Source organism: Anabas testudineus, chromosome 7, assembly GCF_900324465.2.
Source record: "Anabas testudineus chromosome 7, fAnaTes1.2, whole genome shotgun sequence".
NCBI classification, from domain to species: domain Eukaryota; kingdom Metazoa; phylum Chordata; class Actinopteri; order Anabantiformes; family Anabantidae; genus Anabas; species Anabas testudineus.
This window is the reverse complement of record NC_046616.1, coordinates 11,946,463-11,972,103: the sequence shown is the minus strand read 5'-3', so window position 1 is coordinate 11,972,103 and position 25,641 is coordinate 11,946,463. Positions and strand designations below refer to the sequence as shown.

The 25,641-nt window shown below is 39.6% G+C and overlaps 2 protein-coding genes across 4 annotated transcripts in view; one reads left to right on the top strand and one right to left on the bottom strand.

The window, feature by feature from the left end:
- Positions 1-8,854, top strand: part of cpne5a (copine Va) — a 63,135-nt gene extending 54,281 nt beyond the window's left edge. For all 3 annotated transcript variants that reach the window (XM_026368132.1, XM_026368134.1, XM_026368133.1), the window contains 5 exons: positions 134-261; positions 1,570-1,672; positions 4,348-4,405; positions 4,665-4,738; positions 5,149-8,854. In XM_026368132.1, coding sequence (XP_026223917.1) covers positions 134-261; positions 1,570-1,672; positions 4,348-4,405; positions 4,665-4,738; positions 5,149-5,337 — 552 coding nt within the window. In that variant the 3' untranslated portion in view covers positions 5,338-8,854. The remainder of the gene's footprint in view (positions 1-133; positions 262-1,569; positions 1,673-4,347; positions 4,406-4,664; positions 4,739-5,148) is intronic.
- A 10,650-nt stretch (positions 8,855-19,504) lies between these two features.
- dclre1b (DNA cross-link repair 1B) lies at positions 19,505-23,091 on the bottom strand. Its single transcript, XM_026366854.1, has 4 exons — positions 22,459-23,091; positions 21,684-21,849; positions 21,346-21,528; positions 19,505-21,222 (listed from the first exon to the last, which is right to left on the bottom strand). Exons 1-4 carry the CDS (start codon positions 22,654-22,656, stop codon positions 20,258-20,260), a joined length of 1,512 nt encoding a protein of 503 aa, XP_026222639.1. The 5' UTR covers positions 22,657-23,091; the 3' UTR covers positions 19,505-20,257.
- Between the last annotated feature and the right edge of the window lie 2,550 nt (positions 23,092-25,641).

Here is a 25,641-nt window from a genome sequence, read left to right as displayed (position 1 = left end):
TTTAACTACCAGACACCTTTTAGTACAACTGAAACCCTGGTGTTCACCTGTGTTAATTGCTATGTCAAACCCCATCGTGTGCCATTCTGACTGGTGGTTATTGTATTTCATATTTTGTTATTGTTTTTCCCAGAATGGCAACACTGAGAACCCATACTGCAACGGCATACATGGAATACTCGAAGCTTATCATCAAAGCCTTAAGACGGTGCAGCTGTATGGACCCACCAACTTTGCTCCTGTTGTTAATCATGTGGCAAGGTACAAACTAAATATCTGTCTGTGTGAGCACATCAGAGCACAGTCGCCCTTTCTTTGAAAGTCAATCTGTAAATAATCTTCAGCAGGCAGACATGCTGTCAGAGCTATTGAGACAGTGAGTGATAGTTTCTGTATGAGTTCAGCAGAACTAACGAAGGGAAAATATACAATCAGCTGTCAGGCGGAGATGAATAGAAATGGTAATAAGGCATCGGAAGGGCCAGACATGTTACAGTGCAAGTGCAACTTTTCTTTTTAGAAGTTTAGCGGTGGTAATAGCAGAGGACGTGGTAATGAACTGATGTCGTGTAGCCTTTCAGACTTGTTGCTGAGTCACCTTATTCATTTGTGCAGTGAAGCTTAAATACTAGAAATTATTCACAAAGCTGTTACAGACTGGAACAATGATGATGAATGGGAAGATAAAATTAGTCTTTACATAAACAGCTACAGACTTAATACTAGATTTACTGTATGATGTTGAGTTGTTAACACACACACACACACACATTGAATATGCTAGTTCTACTCTCTCATCTATGTAGGAATCTTACAAATGCAGATTATCTATAATTCAGTGTTGTGCTTGGTGCTACAGTTAGTGCTCTGCAAATGTGGTCAAATGTCTCCACTGAATGTGGCTCACATTGTGGTATGGACGGAAACTGACTTTAATCTCCTGAACATCAGTCATCGCTCTTACCGTTGTCATTGACTCAGCAGGCTCTTTGATTGAAATGTCAGCACATCACAGCCAAATGTACTGAACTGAAAGCGACAGCAAGGGTTCACCTCTGACCTGCGTCACCTCTGCCCCCTCTGTCCTTGGCTCTCACGATGATCTGGCACATTTTTCCCCTTCTCGCTCATCAAGTGTTGTCAATTGAGTACGAGAGAATCGATAATGTTCTGAAAGAATAAGACTGCAGTACTTGCATAAACTGTTTAATAAATTATTCATAGAGCAGTCAGCAATGGGGGCTTGAAACTAGGCCACACTTACTGTGGTGTCTCTGATGGGTTTCATAATAGTGTCTGGATAGACCTCTCAGATGTGAAGAGCTATACAGTGCAGCATATTTTACTTCTTTACATGTCTATATTAAGCTTTTGTGTCACATTGTGGGTGGAGGGGGAGTTTTTCTTTATATTTCTGACTCGGGGATGCTCAGATATTTTCTCACTTGTTGTTCAGACCAAACAGAGGTTTAGTTTTTTTTAAAGCATGAACATGAAATCTGTTTTAAACTTTGCTCTGCTTTAAACTAGAGTCTTAAACTAGATTCTTCTGATCATTTGTCCTCTCAGGTATGCAGCAGCATTTCAGGACGGATCTCAGTACTTTGTCCTGCTCATCATCACTGACGGTGTCATATCAGACATGGCCCAGACTAAGGAGGCCATAGTGAATGTGAGTGCTCCTTTTACACGAGCCCCCTTCCTCTCTTCCTTCCCTTCAGCTCTGCAGGGTACTAGCATCACAGGTGCTTTTAACTTACTGTGGCATTGCTCTCTGCTCTGTTACTTTGAGGGGTTTATAAGCCAGTAGCAATAGATTTGGGGATTTATGGGATGTTTTCTGCTCCACTTGTCTCACCTCCTGTGCTCGGGTGCTCTGTTTGTCCAATATTTTTCCTTCTTATTGAGACCCGCGGGAGGCTGAGGGGCTCAGCTGAGATTCACTCTCAGGTCAACTGGTTCACTTTATTAGAGGCAATGGTTTTATCCAGAACACCATCTGAGGCACCTGTTTGGTCACGTTTATTAAGATTTCTGTGTGTTTTTGTTATGCCTGTGCTGCATGCTGCATATTATTTTGTCGGTTGCGTGTACTGCCAGTCAGTGAGCCATCGCCGACCATGTACATGGTGCTCTGACCCCCAGCAGACTGGGTTTAAAGGGAATTTGCGACTGTTAATCAAACCATTCGAACAGCCACACCTTCCTTTTAAGATCTTGTCTGCTGCTCTGCACTGCTCGGCTGAACCTGCCATGTCCTGCTGTCATCTCTCACCTCACAGTTTGGACCAACGCCCACAGAGCAGAGGACCAAATGACCTGCTTCACTTGGCATAGAGCCTTTGCCCTGGAGATATGAATCATAAAAAAATACTTGTGATGCTCATCTCTGCATTTTCGCTGTCTTACCTGAGCTCTTTAACGCAGTCATGTATATTTAGAAGTGTCTGTAATGATTGCACATAGCAGATATGTGTGTGTACTGTAATCTTTATTTTGGTTTCCTTGTTCTCCAAACGAGCACAGCTTAGCCTTCAGTGACTAATATGTCCACACGTCCAGCAGGACAGCCTGTGGGGTAAATACAAACTCCAACTCTCCCCTTTGATGTTTCTCCTTCAAGTTCCAAATTTCATTTCAGGATTATACATTATAAAAGAGGGTCTCTCTCTGACCTGGTGCGCTGAAACATAAATTAATTTGTGTCCAGGTATTAGATTATGTCTGCAGTTGACAGTTTGGTGTCTGGATGAGAGGCTGGCTCGACCTGTAACTTCATAAAATCCATGAATATTTTAAAATTCAACCATAGTTAAAGGATTGCATTTGGCAGAGTTCATCTGCCCAAATCAAACATTTCACATGTGGCTAAACTTAGTAGTGGAAGAGCTGATTTGAGGAAGGAAATATAAATGTTTCTATTTGATGGAAAAGTAAAGCTGTGGGAAACACGGATGTCTTGATTTTGAGTACTCTGCTGAATGTAAATGTCATATACTGTAGCTTCACTGAAGTGCCAGAACACAGATGCTGATGCAGAATTTGTCAAACCTTGAAGTCATATCTTCAGGTTGGAAGATACAGTATTAACAGAACTGGCATCTGCTATCAGTCTCCGTATGTTTATTGTGACGTGCAGTGTGAGGAGAAAGAAAGAAGGCGTTCAGACAGCCTAAGTGAGATCCTCTGAGTGACTTTACAGTACAGAAAAAGTAACAAATGGTGTAGACTGAATAATTCAGCTCTGGCATTTATAGGTATATGCTTGTGGGGGGTGGGGGGGTGGGGTGGGCAAAGAGAATGGACTGTATGTATTTCATGTGAGAGCAAGAGGTCATCAAGAATGAGTCTGTTGGAGGGTAAGATAAAATGGGAAAAGAGATGGAGAGAACATAATGATAGAGAACATGGAGAGGGTGGTCCTCCTCAGGCTCTTTGCTCCTATCTGTGACAGGTCTCTCCCCCCGCTGGAGGTTTTTCAGGAAGGCTGACCTACTTTACTCCTGTAAATGCATTTCTACCACAAGCATATATCATTCATTCATGCCCTCCACATCATGGCTGTGGTCTAAATTCTTCTTCAAGTGTACTGGCCTCTATACCACTAAATCTAAAGATGCAGATGCAGATGCAGGTGCAGATTTAGTTTAGGTTGGAGATAAGATGCAGAACATGTGGCGATTCCATTCTGATCAACAGAATCTGAAACGTTTCTATATGCATACTTTATAAATTAACAATGCTAGACTGAGTGACTACACTAAGTGTGTAGGATGCAATGATCATATTTTATTAATAGATTATTTCACTTTATTCATGTTATCTTACGTTTTCTCCAGCTGCTCTTATTTGTGAAAAGAAAATACACCGTGTAAACTTATGTACTTTAACTATTGCGGTTTGGTATTCAGTTGCAAAAGCTGTGTACACTCTGTTTAGTGAAAATATTCTGTTATACGGTCGTTGTTGTAACAGCCTTTGGGACCCTGAGTTTAATAATGTAGTTTATATTTTCTCTCAGTCCCTGGAAACCCAAACTAAGCAACTTAATGTGATGTGAAATATAGTGAAGAAATGATTATGATGCTATGTATCATTTCTGTTTTTCGTATTTTATCTTGTCCATTATTGTTGTTGTCTGTGGCTTCTCTGGGGGGTGTGCTTTCAGATTATTACTGACTCTGCAGAATGAGAAAAGCATTGCGAGAAGAATACAAATAATTTGAAATGTAGCACCTCCACACGGTGCGAGAAACTCAGTTGCGAGATATGTTTCAGAAAATGCAGCTCGTGCTCTTCCAGGCATCGGAGTGACAACTGACTGTTTGTTCTTCTTGTTCGTGACAGGCAGCTAAACTCCCCATGTCTATCATCATTGTTGGAGTTGGTCAAGCTGAGTTCGATGGTGAGAGCAATGATTAAAGTTCATCAATGGAAAAACTGTGGAAACCGGTTTGTTTTGTCTTTGTGTCAGAGATGTTGCCACAACAACATCACGGTTGTAAATCTTTGATCTTGAATTATTATTGATCGACAATTACAATTTTTATTGTATTGTATCGTTATAACTATTTTTATTAACTAGAAATTAAACTAGTTATTTTTTTTACAAAGTCATGCTAGAAACTCTGTGTGGTAAAAAATGAACCATCTTCTCTCTGTAGCCATGGTTGAGCTGGATGGTGACGACATCAGGATCTCCTCGCGGGGGAAGCTGGCAGAGAGAGACATTGTACAGGTGAGACATTTCTAATGTTTGTTCTCAGCGTGTCAGAGGGAAGAAACTTCTCATTTCCCACGACAGCAGTGGCTGAAAAACCTTTGTCTTATTACTAACAATGCTGACAGATGACAGTGGAGGTTGTTTGTTATATTCAAAGCAGGATATCTACACGACAAACAGGCCACACTGTCAGTCAAGGTGAAATGAAATGTAATGATTGTTTTGTTGACCCCCTGATTTTTTATGTCCTTTCCTCTTTTCTTCTTTTCTTTTACTAATAAGAAGAGACAGACAGTTTACATTTTACTAAGCTGAAGCTAAATGTAAACTTTTTCCAACATGAATCCCACTATTGAGATGATTTACTTTAATTGTTAACAACTAAACATCAGAGTTATCACAGTCATAATTGTCCTGTGTCACAGTTTGTGCCGTTCAGAGACTACATGGACCGCACAGGTAACCATGTGCTGAGCATGGCGAGGCTGGCTAAAGACGTACTGGCTGAGATCCCTGACCAGCTGATCTCCTACATGAAGAGCAGAGCCATTAAACCCCATCCTGCCCCCCCACCTTACTCGCCCGGCGACAAACCCCAGACCAACCCCGTCTGAGCGCCAACCCTTCACCAAGAGAGCTTTGCGTTGGACTGGAGCCGGGTAAAGATTAATGGGAACCCGCCTCCACCAACCGTCCTTTAAGGGTAAAATGGAAACGAAGCCCCTTCATAAATATCAATGCAGTTAAACAAAAAGTTGACGAGACTCCATTTTGATCTGGAGCAATGAAACTGTTTTGGGGGAAACCTGCTGATGATCAGGGTTGTTTCTCTCTGACTGCTTGAGAATGAAAGAGCTGAGAGTTTTAATTGTTCGCTGTCATACCCGTCAAAGTGGTGATGTAATGGATAGCAAGTAAACCCGTAGAGAGGGCCTGTTTGAGGGCATCAATATATTAGAATGTGCCAGTGCGTATCATGTGATACCTTTTGGATGTGTGTTAAACTAGGAGATCATGTGTATACTAATTTATTTATTTATTAAAGAAATTATTTATTCCTTTCATGGGGGTTTAAAGTGTGGGGGTTAAAGTCATATTTCTCTTGTAGTTTTCCATCTTATATTTTGTGGCCTGTGAAATACCAATCCCCATTTCTACTTTGATAAGGTCTGTAATATAAAAGCATGCGGTAAAACCTCTTAAGCAGTTTATGTATCATTTTCACTGATGATGAATCATTTTTGATTGCAAGCTGTTACATATAGGACCCGCTGTGAGCTGTTGCGATACTAATTTTCCAGCATTACGTCTTATATGTATTTCTAATATCTATATTAACAGAATGCACTACTGTCCAAATAGAAAGCACAAAGGTTTTAATGTTAATAAGCTGGAAATGATCAGCTGTACCACAATGAAAATAATGGATATGATCCCACATAATGTTTTCAACATGGCTTCAATCCATCATTTCAAACTATTATACTGATATATCAAAGTTAGGTTGTATTTATAAATAAAACAGAGGTTTTACAGAAAAAATGAATAATTCAAAGCACATACTTGCTTTCCCTTTTAGTATGCAGAGAGGTAAATTATACTGCTTAAGTCATGCTGCCATATCTCATTTGTCATCTGGCTGTGTGTGTTTCTTTCCATTATATTTGTTGTGGTTACTGTTTATTTTCTGGGGTTTTGCTGACGTAATTTTAAAGGACCTGACAAATAAACTTTTTAAATACTGATGTCAACTAATAATGACTTTATTTCCTCCTTAAATCAAATAGTTTTTTTCTTCCCAGAATGAAAAATGAACAATCACAAATCCTGCAGCAAATGTTTGGGTGTTGAATGTTTTTTAAAGGGATTTAAAGAAAACAGCTGATTGTGAGTCCATCTTCAGTGATTCCTTTAGCGCTGTGTCTATGTATGCAGTATGTTTAATATGTTTAGGTTTTTCATAATCAGCACAGAGTGATTTCAGATAACATTGTTTCACACTAATGCTCCGGATCCAGTTTTATAACAGAACACTGAGATACCATTTAATACCTTTACTTGTCACAGTTTTATTTTATGCTTGAATTCAAGGTGATATATACACATCTGTTTGTGGCTTTTCATTTTTTTGTGACTGTGTGTAAACATTTTACAGACATTTTAACCATTGTGCAGTTGTGTACATCCTAATTTATCTATTTATAATGGCCATTATTCTCACTACTATATCTCTCAGTCACTCAATATTTCGATCCAAATGTGCCTAGTATATGGAAACATATCCAAATTGCGTCACCCAGGTGTTATTCTGCCAGCAGCAGGAGGTCTCATCTTTAGGATGTACACACAGAACATGTTGGTGACAGTAAAACTGTTGCAGGATTACGACTATTACAGCCACACGGGCTGATACACACTCTTAAACAGCGTTGTGTACTTTTTATACTTACAGCAGTAATGAACGTTAACAGTGTCGCTGAGCTTTGTTGTACAATGTTCAAAGTCAAGACTTGTTTACAATTCAACTGTGGCTATTTACATTTCCTCAAGGAAAACATACATATTCTTGGGTTTGGTGGAGAAATGATTTTATGTTTGATCTGTTAATCAGTCTTTGAAAGACAACGGAGAACTAAAGTTTACAAAGATTTGTTGTGTTCTCTGAGAATGTGAAGCCCTGATTTCTTCTCTCAGTTTTGTTTTGGGTTTATGTAATTCATGTTGCTTTACGATCTTTGTCAGCTGTTTACTCATTTTGGACTTCCATTGCTTTAGTGCTCTCAGAGAGCAGATAGTGTCTGATGAAACTGCAAAAACTCAGTCCAGAGGCAATTAACGGACCCAACTCCAGACTTTGTTTTTTTTTTTTTTTATTTGTTGTTTTTTTTTTAATGGTGATGACATTTCTCCCTCACAAAACAATACAGCATTTCATTTGTTGCCAGATTCTCTTGTTCATCAGAACTGCAGTGTAACCGTTAAGTTAATTACAAAACACCCATATACACCAGTGTACCTCTACAGAAAGCCATTAAAGCCAAAAAGATATAATTAATACACATTGAGTGCATTTATTAAATATATTTAAATAGATAATCATTTTTAATTAAATTATCATTAAAGTATACATAATATACCTGATATTTACAAGTAACTTGTCAAATTCTTTTCAAAATTATCTGTATTATTTTCTTCATTTTAAAACAACTACAACATGCGCATCGCTCTGAAAATGGATATGTGAGAGTTTGTCATTTGGCAGGCGCCACGCTATTAAGTCAGCATCAGCATGCAGCTCGTATAGAGTGAGTGTGATTCCAAATGTCTGTAACAGCAGTGGAGTCAGGCCATATGTTGTGTGCACTTTTCAAACATATTCTGTGTGATTAATACTAATCAAATCAGTTGAGGGAGGACTAAATGGCTTTTGGCTGTTCTGCTAAGATTATAAAAAGTCATATTCTCATTTTTCCTGCTCTGTGAGATTTCTTTCACAGGAACATAAAACCTACTGCCCTCAGTAGTAAACAAATAATCAAAACCTATGAAACAAGCACAGTAATGACACTTATGCAATTGTGAAACATGAAATTATAATGAGATATATTTTTCAGTCTAAAAGATGTCTTTCCAGCAATGCAGTGATTTCCTTTGTGTCTCAGTGGAAATGGCTTTAATGATCTCTTTGTTTTTAATCGTCTTTGAGCAAGAACTCTAATTATGTACATAAGCCCCGTATAAAGAATATTCAGTGCCAAAATGTGTTCTGATTAACTTGGCTTCTTTAGACAAAGTGCATGTTTGTGCCAAAATGGCAGGAAGTTTGGTAGTCAGTCTTCATTTCACCTGATTAGTACATCTGCCATGTGCTTCAGTTGTTACTTCCAATGTTATCTAGAGATAACAGCCTCCTCCAGCATGATGCATCTCTATTTCTTTCCATTCTGTTCCCATGAGACACATACTGTATGGGTTCTTCTCACCACTACTCCTGTTTTATCCCAGGTTGTTTACATACCTCTCTTGGTCTTTGCATGCTGAATAATTTCCAAACCAGGTGTTGGACATGATATTGTCGTCATGCTGTGGTTTGTGAAATGCTTTGTAATGGATTGCCTTAACTAATTAATAAAAAATGGACAACTTTGGCAGATGTTTTCGGTGTGTGTTTGTGAGATAAAGCAAGTTAGATCAGTGAATAACTTAAACTTGCAAAGACGACTTATTCTGCCACTTCAGGGGATTAGAAATGAGTTGCAGACACAATATTTACACTGACTTTTAGCAGAGACTTGCTTATTTACACATTCAACAGATATGAAGCATTATCATTCATTATTCTCTGTCAGCACTATTTTTGGTCTCTTCCAACTCCAGAGAGAAATATCCAGCTGAGAGAAATAACTGTGTCTGTTTAGCCTCAAGCAGGAAACAGCTGCGACTGAAAATAACGCTGTAAGAGTGAACCAAGACAAACAGTGATGAGAAACTCAGTGTAAAGTTCCATAAAGCGCAGGGGAGCTGCAGGTTCAGGTAATTCTCTGCAGGTGTTGAATAATAAGTGTTTGCTAAATGTGTGTTGGTGTCTTCACGTCAAGCAACATTCTTAGTACAAAGACAGACACTTAAAAATATCCATTAAAAAAGATCAAATATCCATTCATTCTTCCACACCTGTGGCCTACATCACCCACAATGCAACCTGACAGCCTGCCTTTGGTTAGAGATTCAGATGTGTTATGCTACTAGCAGCTAATCTAACAGAGGTGAGGATTGATCTAAGGTAAGCGAACTTATTACCATCTTCGCATTCAAAATTTTCTTGACTTTTCAATCTTCTGCTCCAACTATTTATCAGATCTCTTGCAGTTCCCCGTGGAGCCACAACAGGCTTTACATGTTTTTTCACATATTCAGAAAGCCTAGGACCCAGAGGCCTAGTTCCTCTTTATAAGCTCAGCTGTCTTTTCCTTTATTGATAAATCTAACTGTCAGTGTGGGATCATACATGAGAAAAGCTGCTGCTGTCATGAGATTTTTATTGCAGGCTCTTTTTTTTTTTTTTTTACAAGATGGTTGATTTGTATTTACACATACGGCTCTCAGACAGACTGGTGTCCAGTGCGCTGCCCCACACATGTGTTTTTATCCACCTAATAAGATGCACTGCTGACGAATCAAGCTGTCCACCTGTGGAGAAGGAGACAGCAGCTGGAGTTATAAATTACCAGCCCAAGATAGAGCCAACACCTCCCCTGCCCACCCACTTACTGCCTGAACAATAACCACCAACTGGCAGCCAGGAAGAAAACCAACAGCTAATGACATAGAATTATACCCTACTCATATACATATATAACATTTCACATGGATAATATGCAAAAAAAAAAAAAAAAAACACAAGAGGGTTCTGTTCAAAATGAATTACACCAATTACTCTGGAAATCTGGCAGCCAATGCTTTGTGAGCTAAAATAGATATTGAGACTGTACAAAGCAAGAGCACTTGAATAGTTAAAAGTGTGATATAAATACATTTTTTTGCAGATGATTAGCTTATCTTGGCATAAGCAATAAAAACAGGTGGAATAGAAATCGACAGTTATAATATTACAGATGTGCTGGAAATAATGCCACAACACTTATGAGAATTGTGGTGTCGGTCTTCTTATTGCAGTTTCACTTATTTAGTTTAATTTAACGTATTTATCTGCAATATCTAATGTTTATCTCTTATTTTTATTTAAACATTTAATTGCATCACAAATGTAAAGCTGAATTTAAATAAAAAATAAAGTACAGATGAAAATTATGCCTAGTTTGCTGCGGCTTAACATGACAACTGTGCATTTTTAATGTGCAATCAAAGTGTACATTAACAAGTTCAAAACTCAGTGTGGTCAATACTCTGTTTTCATTCATCTCTGCTTTTATTGTGTCCAACAGAACGAGGAGGGAGGTGTTCGCTTTCTAATCGGAAATCAGTTTCAGTATTGACCTGGAAACCAACCTGAACCAGATCTCTTCATGGTATGTCAGAGCTCTGTCAGTGCTGCCCAATTAAAACAACCTCCAGGTTCTCAAGCAACAAAGTGAGGTACTTTGTGTTACATCCACCAATTTGTAGCTCTCGGGTCAACTGAGCACGCGTCGCTATTTCTCTCCAGATTTGAATTCAGCATTGGGGGGAAGGGTCGCCACAGCTTCTACTCTCTCCCACTAAACGTTTGGTTCGGCTCTCTTTTGTAACCTCCCTGCTCTGCTGTTCAAAATAAACTCCACTCACCTTGGGGGCTGGAATACAGGTCTCGCTCAGCAGCACAAATGCACTCACGATTCACTAGCCACCCCTGTATTGGCTATAAATCATCATTAGGCTACTGATAAAGAATGATATTATAAAAGTAAGTGAGTTTTCAGTGCACTGTAATAGAGCCACAGTGGAGCAGTGGGTGGGTTCCCATTACCGCCTACATCAGATAATGTGCTGGAGGTTTGTCAGCTGGGATAGCCGTCCACATTGAAAATAATTGTGATGAATCATCTTAATTATTATGTTAAGTCACTGGGAGGAAACACAAACATGCCATATGTTTACCTGTTAATTTTACATTTGAAGGACACAGTGGGGGTATTTAGCCTCAAACAATAAGTATATCACATAAATAAACATAACATCCTCTGTCTGGAAGGGATAAAAATTGACATTAACAATGACAAAGTGCTAGTTAATGCATGCACTATGCACATTCATAACATCAACAAATAGAAAAAGAAGAAGTGCTGACTTCTCAGGGGGGAGTCTGATGAACAGTGCAGCCTGGCAGATTGAGCTCTGTTTGCTGTTTTCTGCATGCTGGACCAGCCTTTTCCCTATAAAAATGCAACCCCATTATGGACAAAAACAACTCTGAAATTGAAAATGTCAGGGATATTTTAGAGATTTTATTTCATTCGGCTTGCCGGCCCAAACCAGGAGGATGGAGTGAAGGTAAATATGCCAGTCTGAACCTAATGAACTGAAGATCAAAAATGTTTTAATTGCCTGCACACTGAACAGACCGCTGCCCAAACAAAAATAGAAAAATATTCAGAAGAGAGATGGGTAGTCGGTTAATTTGTTATACTAACTTAAATTAAAGTAATTGGCAACTAATGGTGCAATATTAATCTTATGAGTGTAGTATTTGAAACCAGAACTTTCTAGCTCCAGCTCTCTATGTTTAAAACAAGCACAAAAACTGCTTTAATACCAGGAAGATAAACTGCTTTCGAATTGCACATAGTCCTCTCAAGATTAATGTCATTTCAGCAAGTGCCCCAAAAACAGCATTTTATATTCAAGTGGCAGAGCCTCTTTTTTTCTAGTGCCTGCTAGAGCAGAAAACACTTGTATATGTCATTCTACACAGCAAACAACATATTTTGTTACTAATTGCCCAAATTGCCTATGGATTGAAAATGTGCCATGTAGATCTATTTTTGGCATTTTGCCTTTATTTGAAAGTCATTGTAGAAGGAGAAACACAGGAAAAGAGAGCGAGAGAGAGAGAGAGAGAGAGAGAGAGAAGGGGATAAGACATGCAACAAAGGTCCTTCAGGTGGGGGTTGAACCGTGGATGTTGCAATTACAGGATATACACGTTAACCATTATGCTACCTTGGCGCCCTAGATCTTTCTGATAAAGTAAATGTCACTAGGAAAGGGTAGGTCAAAGAATAAGTTTGGAGTGAGAAAAAAAACATAAAACACCCTTTGATGCACCCCCAACATAAAAAAATAACTGTTCCCTCCAGCAAAATAAATAAATAAATACAAAATAAGAAACTCTCCACTTCTGTTAATTTTCAGTGAAATGCCCTGACTCAATCTTAAGCAAATCACATGTCCATTACATCTGAGCCGTCCACATCATTTGAGCCATAAACAATTTCAGCAGTGTAAAACCATTCCCAGGTTGACGACTGCCATTTAGCAGCAAACTGAAAAGTGCACGCAACGAGCAGCCCTGTCATGCTCAGATACACTGACAACTGCTCTGTCTGTGGCTCTGTCTGCATGTGTTTACTACACACCTTGGACAACCTCACCAGTGACTCGGAGCCAGGACTCTAATCTCTGTGGCTGGAGGCAAAGGAGAAGAGGAGGCTGGCTAAAGCAAATTCAGAAGAGGGAGGTGAGTGTTAACTTTAAAGATGAGGGAGAGGAGCGGCGAAAGAAGAAAGAGAGAAAAGCTGTCAGGTGGAGAGAGGCTGGAGGGAGTGGGTGGGAGACTGGAATGAGGAGTAAAGGAGATTAGAGAGAGCACAGAGGAGGGAGGAAGACTGTATTGAGGAGAGGAGACAGCGGAGGAGAGCGTGAGGAGTACAGTAGGAGAGAGGAGGGGAAGACGGAGCCCCCCCATAGGGAAGCACTGTCCTCTGAGTCATCCGCAAGCAGCTGGATCTGGGCCTGTGTAAGCCAGAGACTCCCTCCTATGGTCTTATGGGATATTAACAAGGAGACAGTGATGAATGAATGCTCCTTGTATGAAGAGGAAAATAGAGGAGAGTGTCTCCTGGTGAATTTAAGGCTGTCTGATCAAAGCTCTTTTGAGGAAGAATTCGACCGTACACTACAGCACTACTGCTTTTTGTGACCCTTGATACAAGCCCAAAGCTCATCAACAACATTTTAATGATCCTGATGTGTTCCCAGTTAGAGGCTGTGGACAATTACCAGGTTAAATTCACAAAACTACAGGTCACATTTCTCTAAATAATTGCCTGTTTTTTTGCTTGAAATGTTCAGCTTTTACCTCTGCTCCCCAAATCCTTCTTGTCTGTTTTCTCTCGCGTCAACAGCAATGTTTTGTTACTGCTGTGCTCAGTCTCATCCTTCCTACTTCTGCTCATCCTTGTCTATTTACCCCCTTAGAAGACACACACACACAGATGCGCATACATTGCCTTGTGTCTGTGTTTGTGTGTGTGTGTGTGTGTGTGTGTATATGCCCTCACACAAAAACACTGGCAGAGGCAACAGAAATAGCAGTAGACTGTGAGGAACAAGATAACAGCCTCTGCTGCTGTGTGGGTGTGACACAGCTCTGCCTCATCATTCCAACTCTGCGACAGTCTGGGAAAAAGGGACTGAAAGAAATCACTACAAAGTGCAGAAACCAATGGCTTTCCTATTGTCTACCCCCGGCCCACTCAAAGACTTGTGCTGCTCTTCTGATATCACCTATACTGAGCTCTGAGCGTCTCGGAGCAGCTGCTCTGTCACAAAGGTGTAGTCTTTGAAGAGGCACTGAAAACTGACAGGCTCAGCATTTTGAGACGTCAAAGTGGAAATGAAATAAGGAATGAGGTTTTCTCTGGAGGCTGGGTTAAAAGGACGCCCTGTTGCTTAGTTTGTTTTGCCTCCAGGAAAGTCCTTGTTTTAGCTGTTTGTCAAGAGGTCTGAGGTCTGCCAGGTTGATACACTTGGTTTAACTTTTCTCCAGACCAGTGCAGTCAACAATTGATGCTTCAATGGGGGGAGGAGGACTCCTGCATCATGGATGAAGAGTTTCTAAACCTCCAAAAATCTTCTGGAAAATATATTAAATATAGTTTTTGCAATATTCTCTTATCAACCCTGCTGTGCAGAAAGCAAGAGGAGAAAAATTGTCTAAAGGTTTTTAAATGCAGTAGTGGAGTTAAAAAAAAGACGTTTAATTTACTGTATGTACATTTACAATTACATTTGTCAAATAGTTTTATCCAAAGCAACTTACAAATGAGGGACAAATCAATCAAGTGCATATAAACATGTGGAAGAGTTCTGTCTGTGTGTGTGTGTTTATGTTTATGTATTCACTACTGTTACACTTAGAAGTTTCCTTGTTTTCCATGAACATTTTTTTCTAATAGTTATAAGTAAAATAAGTAATAAATTGCTGATAAAAGTCCTCTGTGCATCAATGTAGATATTCCATTAAAAAGCTATGACAGCCATTTACATTAACAGTGTCTATGCTGCATTTCTGATCAATTTTATGTTATAAACAAACAGGACATTTCTAAGTGAGCCCAACTCCTGAATGGCAGTGTTAAGTACTTACACTATGCACCATATTGTAGTGTGTATATATAGTAAGGTTGTGCCTCAGGTTACTGCAGTTACCAGAAAATATCCATATAATGACTCAACTGTAACACCTGAACATTACAGTATGAGCACATGGTTGATAGTGCAGTACGTCTGTTAGCAATGTAAAAGTTTAACTAGTTATCTATATGCAGTGGATAAAAGGCTGAGACATTCAGATGCTGCCCCCCACATGTTGACATCACAACAGTGCTAAAGCAAAATACTGTTAAGAGCTTTTTAATCCAAAGTGTGAAGTAACATCCAATAAAAACAGTTAAAATGAACATGAACATGTTGATGGGTGGTGTGAATGAAAAGGTAGAGATCATGTGACGCTGCTGTTAAGACATCAGTGGTGTTTGAACTGCACAGGGCTCTGCAGCCCTGTATGCTGCAGCATGCTGCGATGCATGCTGCTGCAGTTATGGGTACACAGAATATGTACATGAATAGCTAAAAGTAATAGATAAATACTTGAAATATATGTGTCCACTGCAAGTGATAGTATGACTTCATTCTAAAGCAAACCAACTAATATAAGCTTTGGGTGGTCTAGGAGTTTTTCTTTTCTTGTTGTGTTTAGAGGATGACAATGATCCAGCATTGTAGTATATAGCTCTGTTCTAGTAAGAGCTCTCAATACATTCTTCACTTGTGGCCATGTTTAGTCTCTTTTGTATGCAACTCTAAGAAGATTTGTGGATTTGCACGTGCAGATTGACCTCAGTCACTGTGTTTGCTCTGAAGTGAAATAGTATTGAACAATTCTTTGAAGGCCAAAAGCATCTATCAGCAAGGAGATGTTTAAACCCATCTGACAGAGTGGTATATTGGCCAACAAAAGGAAAAACTGCTATCCCGAGAGGTTAAAGTGCAAACTTTGGGACTGAATTTTAAATGTATTTTTTTACCAGTGTCAGAGGACGAGAAGGACATTCAGCCGTTTTCATGTATTCGCGATCATGTCAAGTCAAATCATTTGCAGTCACAGTGGAATCTGTCCTTGTTGGAGATACAGTGAAATACATCAAAACATGACCTTGACAAGAAAATGTTTTAAAGGTTTGTTGATGTTTTACATTGATCTATAATGTTACTCTATCCATCTCTTCCTCAAAAGCTTCCCGCTAAAGGCTCTCTGTGCCCTATGTCTGAGAAAGGGCGACGTGGGATGCATCTATTAAACTAATCATTTTGTGCAATATGGCTGGAATCACAGAGACGTAATGTCTCGTCTGCGTCTCATACAGAGATTTAATCCATCTCGACCCCTCTAGTGCAAGGTCAAAGGCAACACAACGGCAGAAACATTACTTGTTTGGTTGAGTTACTATCAGACATTTCCATGAAACTGTATAGATTGTCTAGAAAAATGTTAGCAGTCACACATTTTTCACTTCTATCATTATGTCACTGTAGTGAAATAATGCATAGAATATAAATAATTAGATATTAGAAAGGAATTGTGGAACTGTTCACCATTTGCAGATAGAAAAGTTGACCATACGTGTAGCTTTTATTCTTCAGTGATAACAACACTGCAGCAGAAGTTGGCTGGTTCTGTGGTGGCTTTAGACCTGTTCCTCTCCAAGGTTCCTCCTGTGCCTCAAAGTGCCTTATGATGTCTTTATTTACTATTTCTCATAAGTAAAAAAAAAAGAAAAGAAAAAAACACTTTTAAGGGATTTAATGATCTGTCTCTGTTTTTTGTCAGTGTGGTATTCGTTCTTCTTCAGTACTACTAGTTACCTTTGAACCGCTTAAACTTCAACAATATTGAAAACAAAAACAAAACATTTGCACTTAAATCAAATATAAATGAGAAGCAAATGCTGCTGCTGCTCTGTTCAAACAGTGAGAGAGCTTTACCGTTCAGCAGCAGCAGTGAACCTGCAGGTCTTTAAGAGTCCGAGGCTCGCTGTGATTGAGTGCTTCAATACTAACAACAGAAGTTTGGTGTGTTCCTCTGTCAAGTGCATTCACTTTTGTATTTGTGGGTCTTAAGGGAATTTCAGAATGTATTGAAAGCTCTCACCCGAACAGAGCTAATTACACAGCTGGATCCTCCCCAGAGTCTTTACGGCACAACAAGAAAAAAAACAACACCCTTAGTCACAGATTCTGGTTGGGTTTTGTTGGCACACTTTTTACCCTACAATTATTTTTGTTCGTAAAGCTGCAATCTATCAGAAAAATGACTGTGTTAATCAGATCACCACCCTTACTGGAAATAATAACTTGAAGGAAGCGTGGTGTGAAATGCAATAGCGACATCATTCAATAAGCAGTTTTACTCCTGGTAAAAAGAAGCCAGGCTTTGCAGGTAGCAGTGTCCCTGTGATTTCCACTTTGAAGTAATGGCGTGTGCGAGGAATCCATTACTTTAGCCCTAATACCCTGCTGCGATGCTTGTGGGGGTATGTGACACTCCATTTCCTTTCATTTCCTGGTCTCAGCGCCAGAGGTTGATATTCTCCCTGTGTAAAAAATGCATTTTCCTCTCAAATTATTATTTTTTCAGTCACAAACATGTTTTCTGTTTTTGAGATACAAGCGCACTGCCTTAAAATAGCATTTGGGGCTGCAGCGGGAAAACAGGCATGTGTAAAATATTCAGGAATCTTAATGCAAATTCAGTCTCGGGTGTTCTCTCGTCCTGATTACAATTCAGCCAATCTCAGGAGTACGAGAGTCCGTCCCCCTCTGCTTTCAAGAAAGATTACAGCAGACTGCAGCCACAGCATCGGCAGACTAAAACAATTCATCCATGTGCTCCTTTTGTCCTGGAATCTGATTATGTGGAGTCCCTGTAGAGCAGGTGGTCACGCATAGGAAGGCGAAGTATCCCACAGATTTACACCAGCTTTAACATCAGCTCCACTGAAAACGTGAAGAGCTTAAAATAGGACACTTCGTTATAAAACTCACCACCCAACTGTATACTGCTTCTTAAATGTAACAGTTTGGTCTTAAATAATACGTTTTTGAGTCTTTTTTGTGATTAGGAGGCGTTGAGGCGACAAAACAAAGAGCTCAGGGAGGTCTCAGTATTTTGTTTACAATTTAAAATTTTTACAATACATCAAGAAAATAATGAAAAAATTTAGTTCTACTGTTTTAGCTAAAATAACCTCTATCTCAAGCAGCTGGAAGAACAAAATGCTGCTTACACATTAATACTAATCAATAATAATATGACATAAATAATAGTTAGTTAAGAGGACATTTTCGGCAATAAATACTTTTCTTAAATTTGAAGTTAAATTCAAAGTTTTCTAGCTTATACTTAAGTAACATCTTTAACTTAGGGCTGACTTTTAGAGGAGCATTTTTAAAGTGTGTCGTTTTAGTACTTGTACTTAAGTAAAGGATCCTGATGCTCCCTCCACCGCTGGTCATCATCAGTATTCGGCTGCACAGTCACCTCTGAGCCTGTAGCTCATTTTTAATCTCCCTCCTCCCTCACGCAGGAGTCGGTCATTCATCCTTTATGAGCACAAGAGGAGACTCCTGTTGGCAGCTCGTGTCAATCTGACAAACCACTGATGGCGACTTTATGATGTCTCAGCATGAGGCCTCTGAGGTTTCTGAACTTCTGAACACTGAGACAACTTTTCATCAGGTACTTTTTCAAAGGGCCATCTAATCTGCCTGGAGTCAGGAGCAGCTAAAAAGAACTGTGCAACTAATTGATTGTACCGTTTGTTAGAGCTGTTTAGCTGCTCATGGTTGATGCTGTTCAGGGAGGTGATGAGATGTTGTGGATGAGTGAGTTCTCGTAAATGTTTTACAAAGGTGTGTTATCTTTGTTCTGAACATTACTGTTGTGTCACTGCAAAGCTCAAGCTCTCATGCAGTGTAGTGATTTTGGACGCTGTTTTATTAGTGAATAGTGAATTAGAATGAAAATTATGAAGATCTCCAAACAACCAAACTGAGCGTCAGCTAAGCCTGTTCAGTAGTCAGTGCAGCCTGCAAGCTTCAACACATAAAAAACAAAACAAAACAGTTTCTGTCCAAATGTAGAAACACTGAAATGGCTCTGAGCTTGACTTTCACTTGATAAGTGTGGACTCAGATTGGCTCAGTATAGTATCATATAATTAATATCTTAAGGAACAATGGGATTTTTTTGAGATCCGAGTCATCACTGCTGAGGATGCAGTTAGTGATCAAATGATTTTTCTACAAGACTCAGAAATGCTGCACAAACCTGAAGCTGAAACTGAGAAGATATAAAGTAAAAACACTTGCCAATATTTTTAACAAACTACTGCCATCTTAGGGAAGAACAGCCACACTGCAAAAGGGAGCAGGTGTGAAACCTTAGATCTCGTGTAGGGCAACAGAGCTACAAACGCCAGGGTCAGTGGATTGATGCCCGGTTCCTCCTGGATACATGTTGAGCTTTCTATGGACAAGACACAAAAAACCTTGTAATTGTGTCGACATGTGCTGTTTTTCAGCTGTTCAACAACAATTTCCCCAAGGGGATCAATAAAGTACAATGATGATATTTAGATAGTAGAGTAGATACTAAAAGAATGGCACTGTAATTTCCAGATTATCTAGAAATTAGTAATGAAATGTGATCTTATCTTCACCAAAGTCACAAATATCTACAAATACAGTATTTCTAAGCTTGATAAAACACAAAGCGTCCTGATCTTTCATGTCTTTTATTGAACACACCCATTAAACATACAAAGTGAGGGTGCAAAATGTAAGTGGAACTGTTTTTTAATAACTGGCTGATTCTTCTTTACTCAAAACTGCAGAATAGATTTATAACAATCCAGCCTTGAAATAATGTTCATCTTAAAATGCCACTGCTCACACACAGTAAAAATATTAATATGAAAATCTAGGTGGAAAAGGCTGGTCTGGCATTTGGCAGTCATGAAAATTTTCAGAACAGAAATCATAAGTCTGGTTTGTACATGGTTTAGTTTAACTCCTTAATACTTTGTAGTAATACAGTGTACAATACAAAATGCTGTAATTTTGAGACGGCTCCTTCGCCAGGTAAAACAAAACAACAACAAATCAAAAATAATTTGCTTATCCATATGGTGAAACAGTGATTTTCCCCCTCCACAACATGAATACTGACTTTTTAATGACAACACATCCCTAGTGTAACCATGCAATGACTTTACTGGTCTAGGTGAGACCATAACACCAACCATAAGCTTGTTTTTTCAAACATTAGTCCCATCACACAAAACAGAGGCACCAAAAGAAAGTGATACAAATAAGGAAGAAGGTACCAAGGACTGAGGTCAAGAAGTACTTTTTTGCTTCAAAGTGATTATGTTAACACACATACTGTGCAGAAGAATCACTAAAAGGCTTCTAAAGCAAAGTCACTTAAATGTCAGGTCACATTAACCGTCTGAGCTAATGGCAGTTTTTGCATCAGTCAAAAGACAGAAGGGGAAACTGTTGGACAAAGCTGTGCGGCAGGAGGCCCCAGGTCTGCATATCCTCGTCTGTGAAGGGGAGATTCTTTAAAATACTGTTTTCAATGTTCTGCACATACCCCTCCAGCAGCACAGAAGAGAAGCTACTAGAAGAACAGGAATCATTTTCTGAGTCGATCTCAACTGGATCAAAGTCGATCTGGGCAGGATGATTTTGTGGCATTGACTCTGCCATCACTGCATCTCCAGCTGTTCTTCTGTTTCTGTTGGGAGAGGGTTTCTTGCTCATGTCGATAAGGACACAGTCAGAGTCTCTTTCAATACCTTCTGTGTCCATTTCTTCCTCAGAAACGTCCTGTGCCAGGCACTCAGCATCACAAGCTTCTTCACGTGACTCCCTGGATCCCCTTACAGGGGACTCAAATATCACTCCTTTGGGAGCAAGAGGCCGGAAGAGTCTGCGCTGAAGGTTGACATATGCTGATGAGCTGATCTGGCTCTCAGGTTGTCTCAACATGTAGTGTCGGACTGACTCAGGCACCAGGATTTCATGGCGCTTTTTACCAGGTAGTAAGGCAGAGAGACTTTCGGGTACACAGTTTCCTAAAATGGGTACCAGGGTCGTGGGTTTAAGTGCAGAGACAAAATCCTCGAGCTCCTGATAAGATGAATGGTCAGAGTAGGGGACCACATGTATATTGGGATGGTAGGAGACCAGCGGCCTGCTGGTTGGAATGATCGCCAGTGTGGGTTGTTCTTTGTTCCACTGGTGCATAGTGGAAGAGCAGATCTCTGACTGGTTCACAACTCGGATACGACCGGCTCCTGGGTCAGTGGTGAAAACATCAAGCAGCTGCAGAGCTTTGAGGGTCTCCATCCTCTCAAAGCTCACCTCAACCCAGGTTCTAAACTCCATCGCAAGCTCCAACAGTAGGGCCTCTTTTCCCAGTGCATACAGACCTGCAATACAGCACAAAGTCAGCTTAGTCAGACTCAGCTGAACATGGTGAAAATCTGCTTAGATTAGAAGAAAATATCAAACGCATCAAAAGGGTTTTTAAAAAAAAAAAAAAAAAACATTACCTATGACTACATCATGGTTGGGGTGGCTGCGGATGATCTCTTTGATTTGCTGAGTGGCTCGTTGTCTGGAGGGCAGGGTACGGTTGGGGTCACAGTTAGTGTTGTCCAGGTAGAGGACATCTATAGTGGTGTTTGTCCTCAGGCATGGCTCACGCAGAATTGAGGGAGTATATCTGAAGTCACCTGAAATTAGGATTGTGAGTCAACACGTATTATACGTACAGTACATATTAGCGACTGCTGATACGTATGAAAGTGTATTCCATAGTACATGTACGCATTTACATACTAAGACTCTCACAAGCATAATTTCTTGTTTTGTGTATTAAAACACTGACCAGTATACAGAATGGAGCCAAAGTAGCCTTCAAAGAGAAACATGACAGCACCCGGACAATGGTTGGCATCTATAAGGGTGACTGTCAGCCTCTCCTTGCCTATGTCATCCAGTGGCAGCAGGTGTGGCTCACCCAGCTCTAGTGGATGGATCCATTGTTTTTTCACCTGAACAGAAACAGAAAGAAAAACAGCATAACATAACTTGCTGAATGTGTAACACATGCATGACTACACTGAAAATTCCCCATTAAAACAACTAAGTGGGAAGGGAAGGCAAATAAAGGGAAAACTTTAGTCAGTTCAGATATTTCCATGAAAGAAATCACTCCCTTCACCCCCTTCACTATTCTGAATAGCCTGATATAGGACCCAATCTCTACTACCGCATTTATCCAGTCTTTAACATCTAAAGTTTGAGCTTTTTCTTGGAGCTGTGCTGGATCACAATAATTCTAGAGGGGGAATCAAAAGTTTTAAAATAATAACTGAGAATGCACCTTTTGATATATCTGGTATCTTGGGTGTAATAAACATAAAACAGAGCCTGCGAGATTGATAAAGCAATCCAAAGACTCAGGACATTTAAAATTTGGACCCTGAATGGTCAAATTGTTTTATTCCCACAAACAAAACAGCAACGTTTCACGTTTTAGCCAAAAAGCTTTTTAATTGATTTTTAATTGTCATTCTGATTCTAGTCATAGAGGACAGGTGCTTCCAGTATATCAACACTCAGTTAAACCATGCCTATGTTGCACATGTTGATCCCCTCACCTGTAGTTTGAGTGTAAGCAGCGTGGCTGTGACTGGGGAGCAGTAGATGGGCCGGTTGCTCCAGGTGGACGTCAAACCCACTGTGTGGTCGCTGTGCATGTGGGACAGAAAAAACAGCCTGGTACCCGGACATTTCCGCACATACCAGAAGTCTACGGCCAGCGGGGTGTGTGGGATGACTTTACCATTGACTGACATAGTCTGTGCTGTCACTGGATGGAGGGGGCAGGTTAGTGTAAAACGGTAACTAGATGAACCGAAGCTAACGTTGATGGTCTATCATGCTGCAGTTCTTTCATTGTTGGTCAGCTCACAAACATAAACACTGAATGGTCAGTCGTAGTAGTGAGGTTAAGGTTTTAGTGTTAATCATAAATGTAAATGCAGAACTGAATGTAGCATCGATAATAAAAAAAAAAAGGTTCAACGCGTAGCTAACTTTAGCTAACGTTAACCTGAACGACGGAACATAACGCTAATTACCACGTAGCGGCTAAATAGCCATTATTTGGAAACATTTCTGTCAAGCCACACTGCAAACTACATGCCGTCGTTAGCTACATTTCCACAGATGATGCTACTAACGACATATGTAACCTAACATAAACACCCCGCCATGTTTTCAATTTAACGCTTCCGCCTCCTGTTCTTCTTCTACGGATTACGCTGGTCACAGCGTCACACTGCCACCTGGAGGTGCAGCGTACTGTACTGCATGAACAACAACTTGTTCATGCAGACCTGTTTGACTAATACTGACTGTTTTCCATTTACTTTTTAAACTATACAGCTGGTTTTTAGTGTTTCTCCAAGGGATGTGTCACAGGTTCTATGGTTAATGTCTAAAGGACATATCAACTTAAGTACATTCACTCAATCACTCTATTTAATAACTCAGTTTTGTACTTTGAGGGGGGCTAAATACGCTTGTATTTCCATTTTGTCACTTTTGATTTTTTACCACTACAATGCAGAGGGGAATATTAAAGTTTTTAATGCACTATATTTGTTTAACAGCTGTGATTACCAGTTGCCCAAAATTATTCAAATTTCTAATATAAAATAAAATACATAGCCATAATAAATAGAAATCGATTGTGTTCTTCTCTCCACAAGGTGGCACCAGTAGAGAGGAAACTGCTGTGTTACAGCAATTTAATTTTTATGAAAAATAACATCAGTCTGTAGGACATTTATGTGTGAGCTGCACATATGAGAGATTCAGAAATGATATATGATATATGATGATAAGATAATTTGTCAGGCAAATTCATGCAAATGTACACATTTCATGTTTATTTTAATTTATACCTCAAAGTTAGTAACAAATTGCTATAATTTAATTACATTGCAAAGAAAAACAGCAAATATTTTGTCATTATAATTTAGTTTTACACAGAGTGAAAAACAAAAGCAAAAAGACACCTCCTCATATACATGGATGTGGTTCTTTATTTTCATTTTATTTCCAAAATGAATGTATATAAAGTGTGTGTGTATAAAACATGGTTTATCTGATTGTGGCATTTATTATTGGATTGATCCCTCTGTAAAACCTCGACTCATCTGGCAATGATGCTTTAATCCTGTGTTATTGTCCTAAATGTCATCAAATCCGACTATATGTAATAATTGAATATTTGCAAATTGTTTTCTGTGTACATGCGTGGGCGGGGGTATTCTACTACTAAATGGGGGCGTTGCTATGGCGACAGTGAGCCAGTGTAGCCCCCCCTTCCCCCTACATTTGCTCACTGCTCTTTGCACTTTTGAGGATAATACCTGGGATTGCTGCACATTCCTCCCTTATCACACAGCACATGTACTACTCGTACCCAGAAGCACATTAATCATACCCTACTATACAGGTAATTATGCATCTCCTAAACACACACACACACACACACACACACACACACACACACACACACACACAGCTGATCAAACGCATTGTGAGAGCGATTACTTGAGCAGGAGTGGAGTTCAGTGAATCTCCTGTTACTGTTCACGGGTTATGCTTAGTGATAAGTCACACAGCTGGGTGCCTTCTAGATATTTGTACAATGTGAGATACATCCAGGAGACAAGCTGGCAATTAATTAATTATAGTTTAACTTCATTTGGTGCAGAGGTTTTTACAGAAGTGTAATGACATGTAAATGCACCTGATAATCTCCCTTGGTTCTGCTTAATTTATTTTGCTTTTTAGCAGTAAACACCTCCACTGTATGTGATTCATATAGCAAACATTCCTAATATATACCTATAAGACCAGACTCTGAGGATGACATGAATAATAGCAATAAAATGTATACCACTTACAGTATGCATCACATCTGTATCACATCAGTACTTATACAAATGAAATAGAAAGTTCACATTACACTTAGTTCATGTTTTTTTTTTACCATCACATTAAATCCCATGTTTAAGTACTTCACACTGCAGAATAATAAGAATAAACTGAAAAATATATTAGGGATGAAAACAGCAGCTCTGTGCATCAAGCCAAAAGTTGCTGAGGTCAGGAGGATAAGTTGTCTTTCCTGTCTTGTTGTTATGCAGAGGAAAACAAACGTGCTGTCACACAGCAGCAGTGATGCTTCGAAGGCAGATGGCTGCTCAGTCTGTGATCTGCCACTGCTGTTATTAACAGGAATGCTTCAAATCCTCCTTCTACTGTACATTTTTACATCGCTATGCCAGTCTGATCATCTAAAATGTGGTGATCTCAGTGGTGTAAATGAAATTTGACTTTCTCATATTGTTAAATCTGAGGCTTTCTACTACCGTTTCATTTGTGACATCTCTATTTATTGATCATAGTATGATAATTAAACTAAACTTTAGACGTAAATGTAAATGTGAATGTCTTTATGTCAGCCCTGTGATAGCCTCGTGTATGTGGACAGTAGATCTGGAATTGGCTCCGGCCCCCATTTGACCCTCAAGTGTGTATACAGTAGCCCATGTATGGGTGGATGAATAGTGAGCTATGCTTCCATTCATGTGGGCTAACAAATGTATAGAGTCAAAGGCAGTGGTGGCTTTATTTCTTATATTACCCCAGGGATATTGCAGTGGTGCATAAAATATACCACACTCCCCTTAGAGATCTTTATGGTTGTGTGTGTGAAGCTGGAGAAATCCCTCCAGGGCTAAGAACAAGTCACCGGCCAAAAC

Coding starts and splice junctions, on each gene's coding strand:
- dclre1b (XM_026366854.1), bottom strand. CDS start 22,656: ATGTCAGTCAATGGTAAAGTCATCCCACACACCCCGCTGGCCGTAGAC. Junction 21,850..22,458: donor TGCTTACACTCAAACTACAG/GTGAGGGGATCA, acceptor GTTTCTGTTCAG/GTGAAAAAACAATGGATCCA. Junction 21,223..21,345: donor CAACCATGATGTAGTCATAG/GTAATGTTTTTT, acceptor GCTGTATTGCAG/GTCTGTATGCACTGGGAAAA.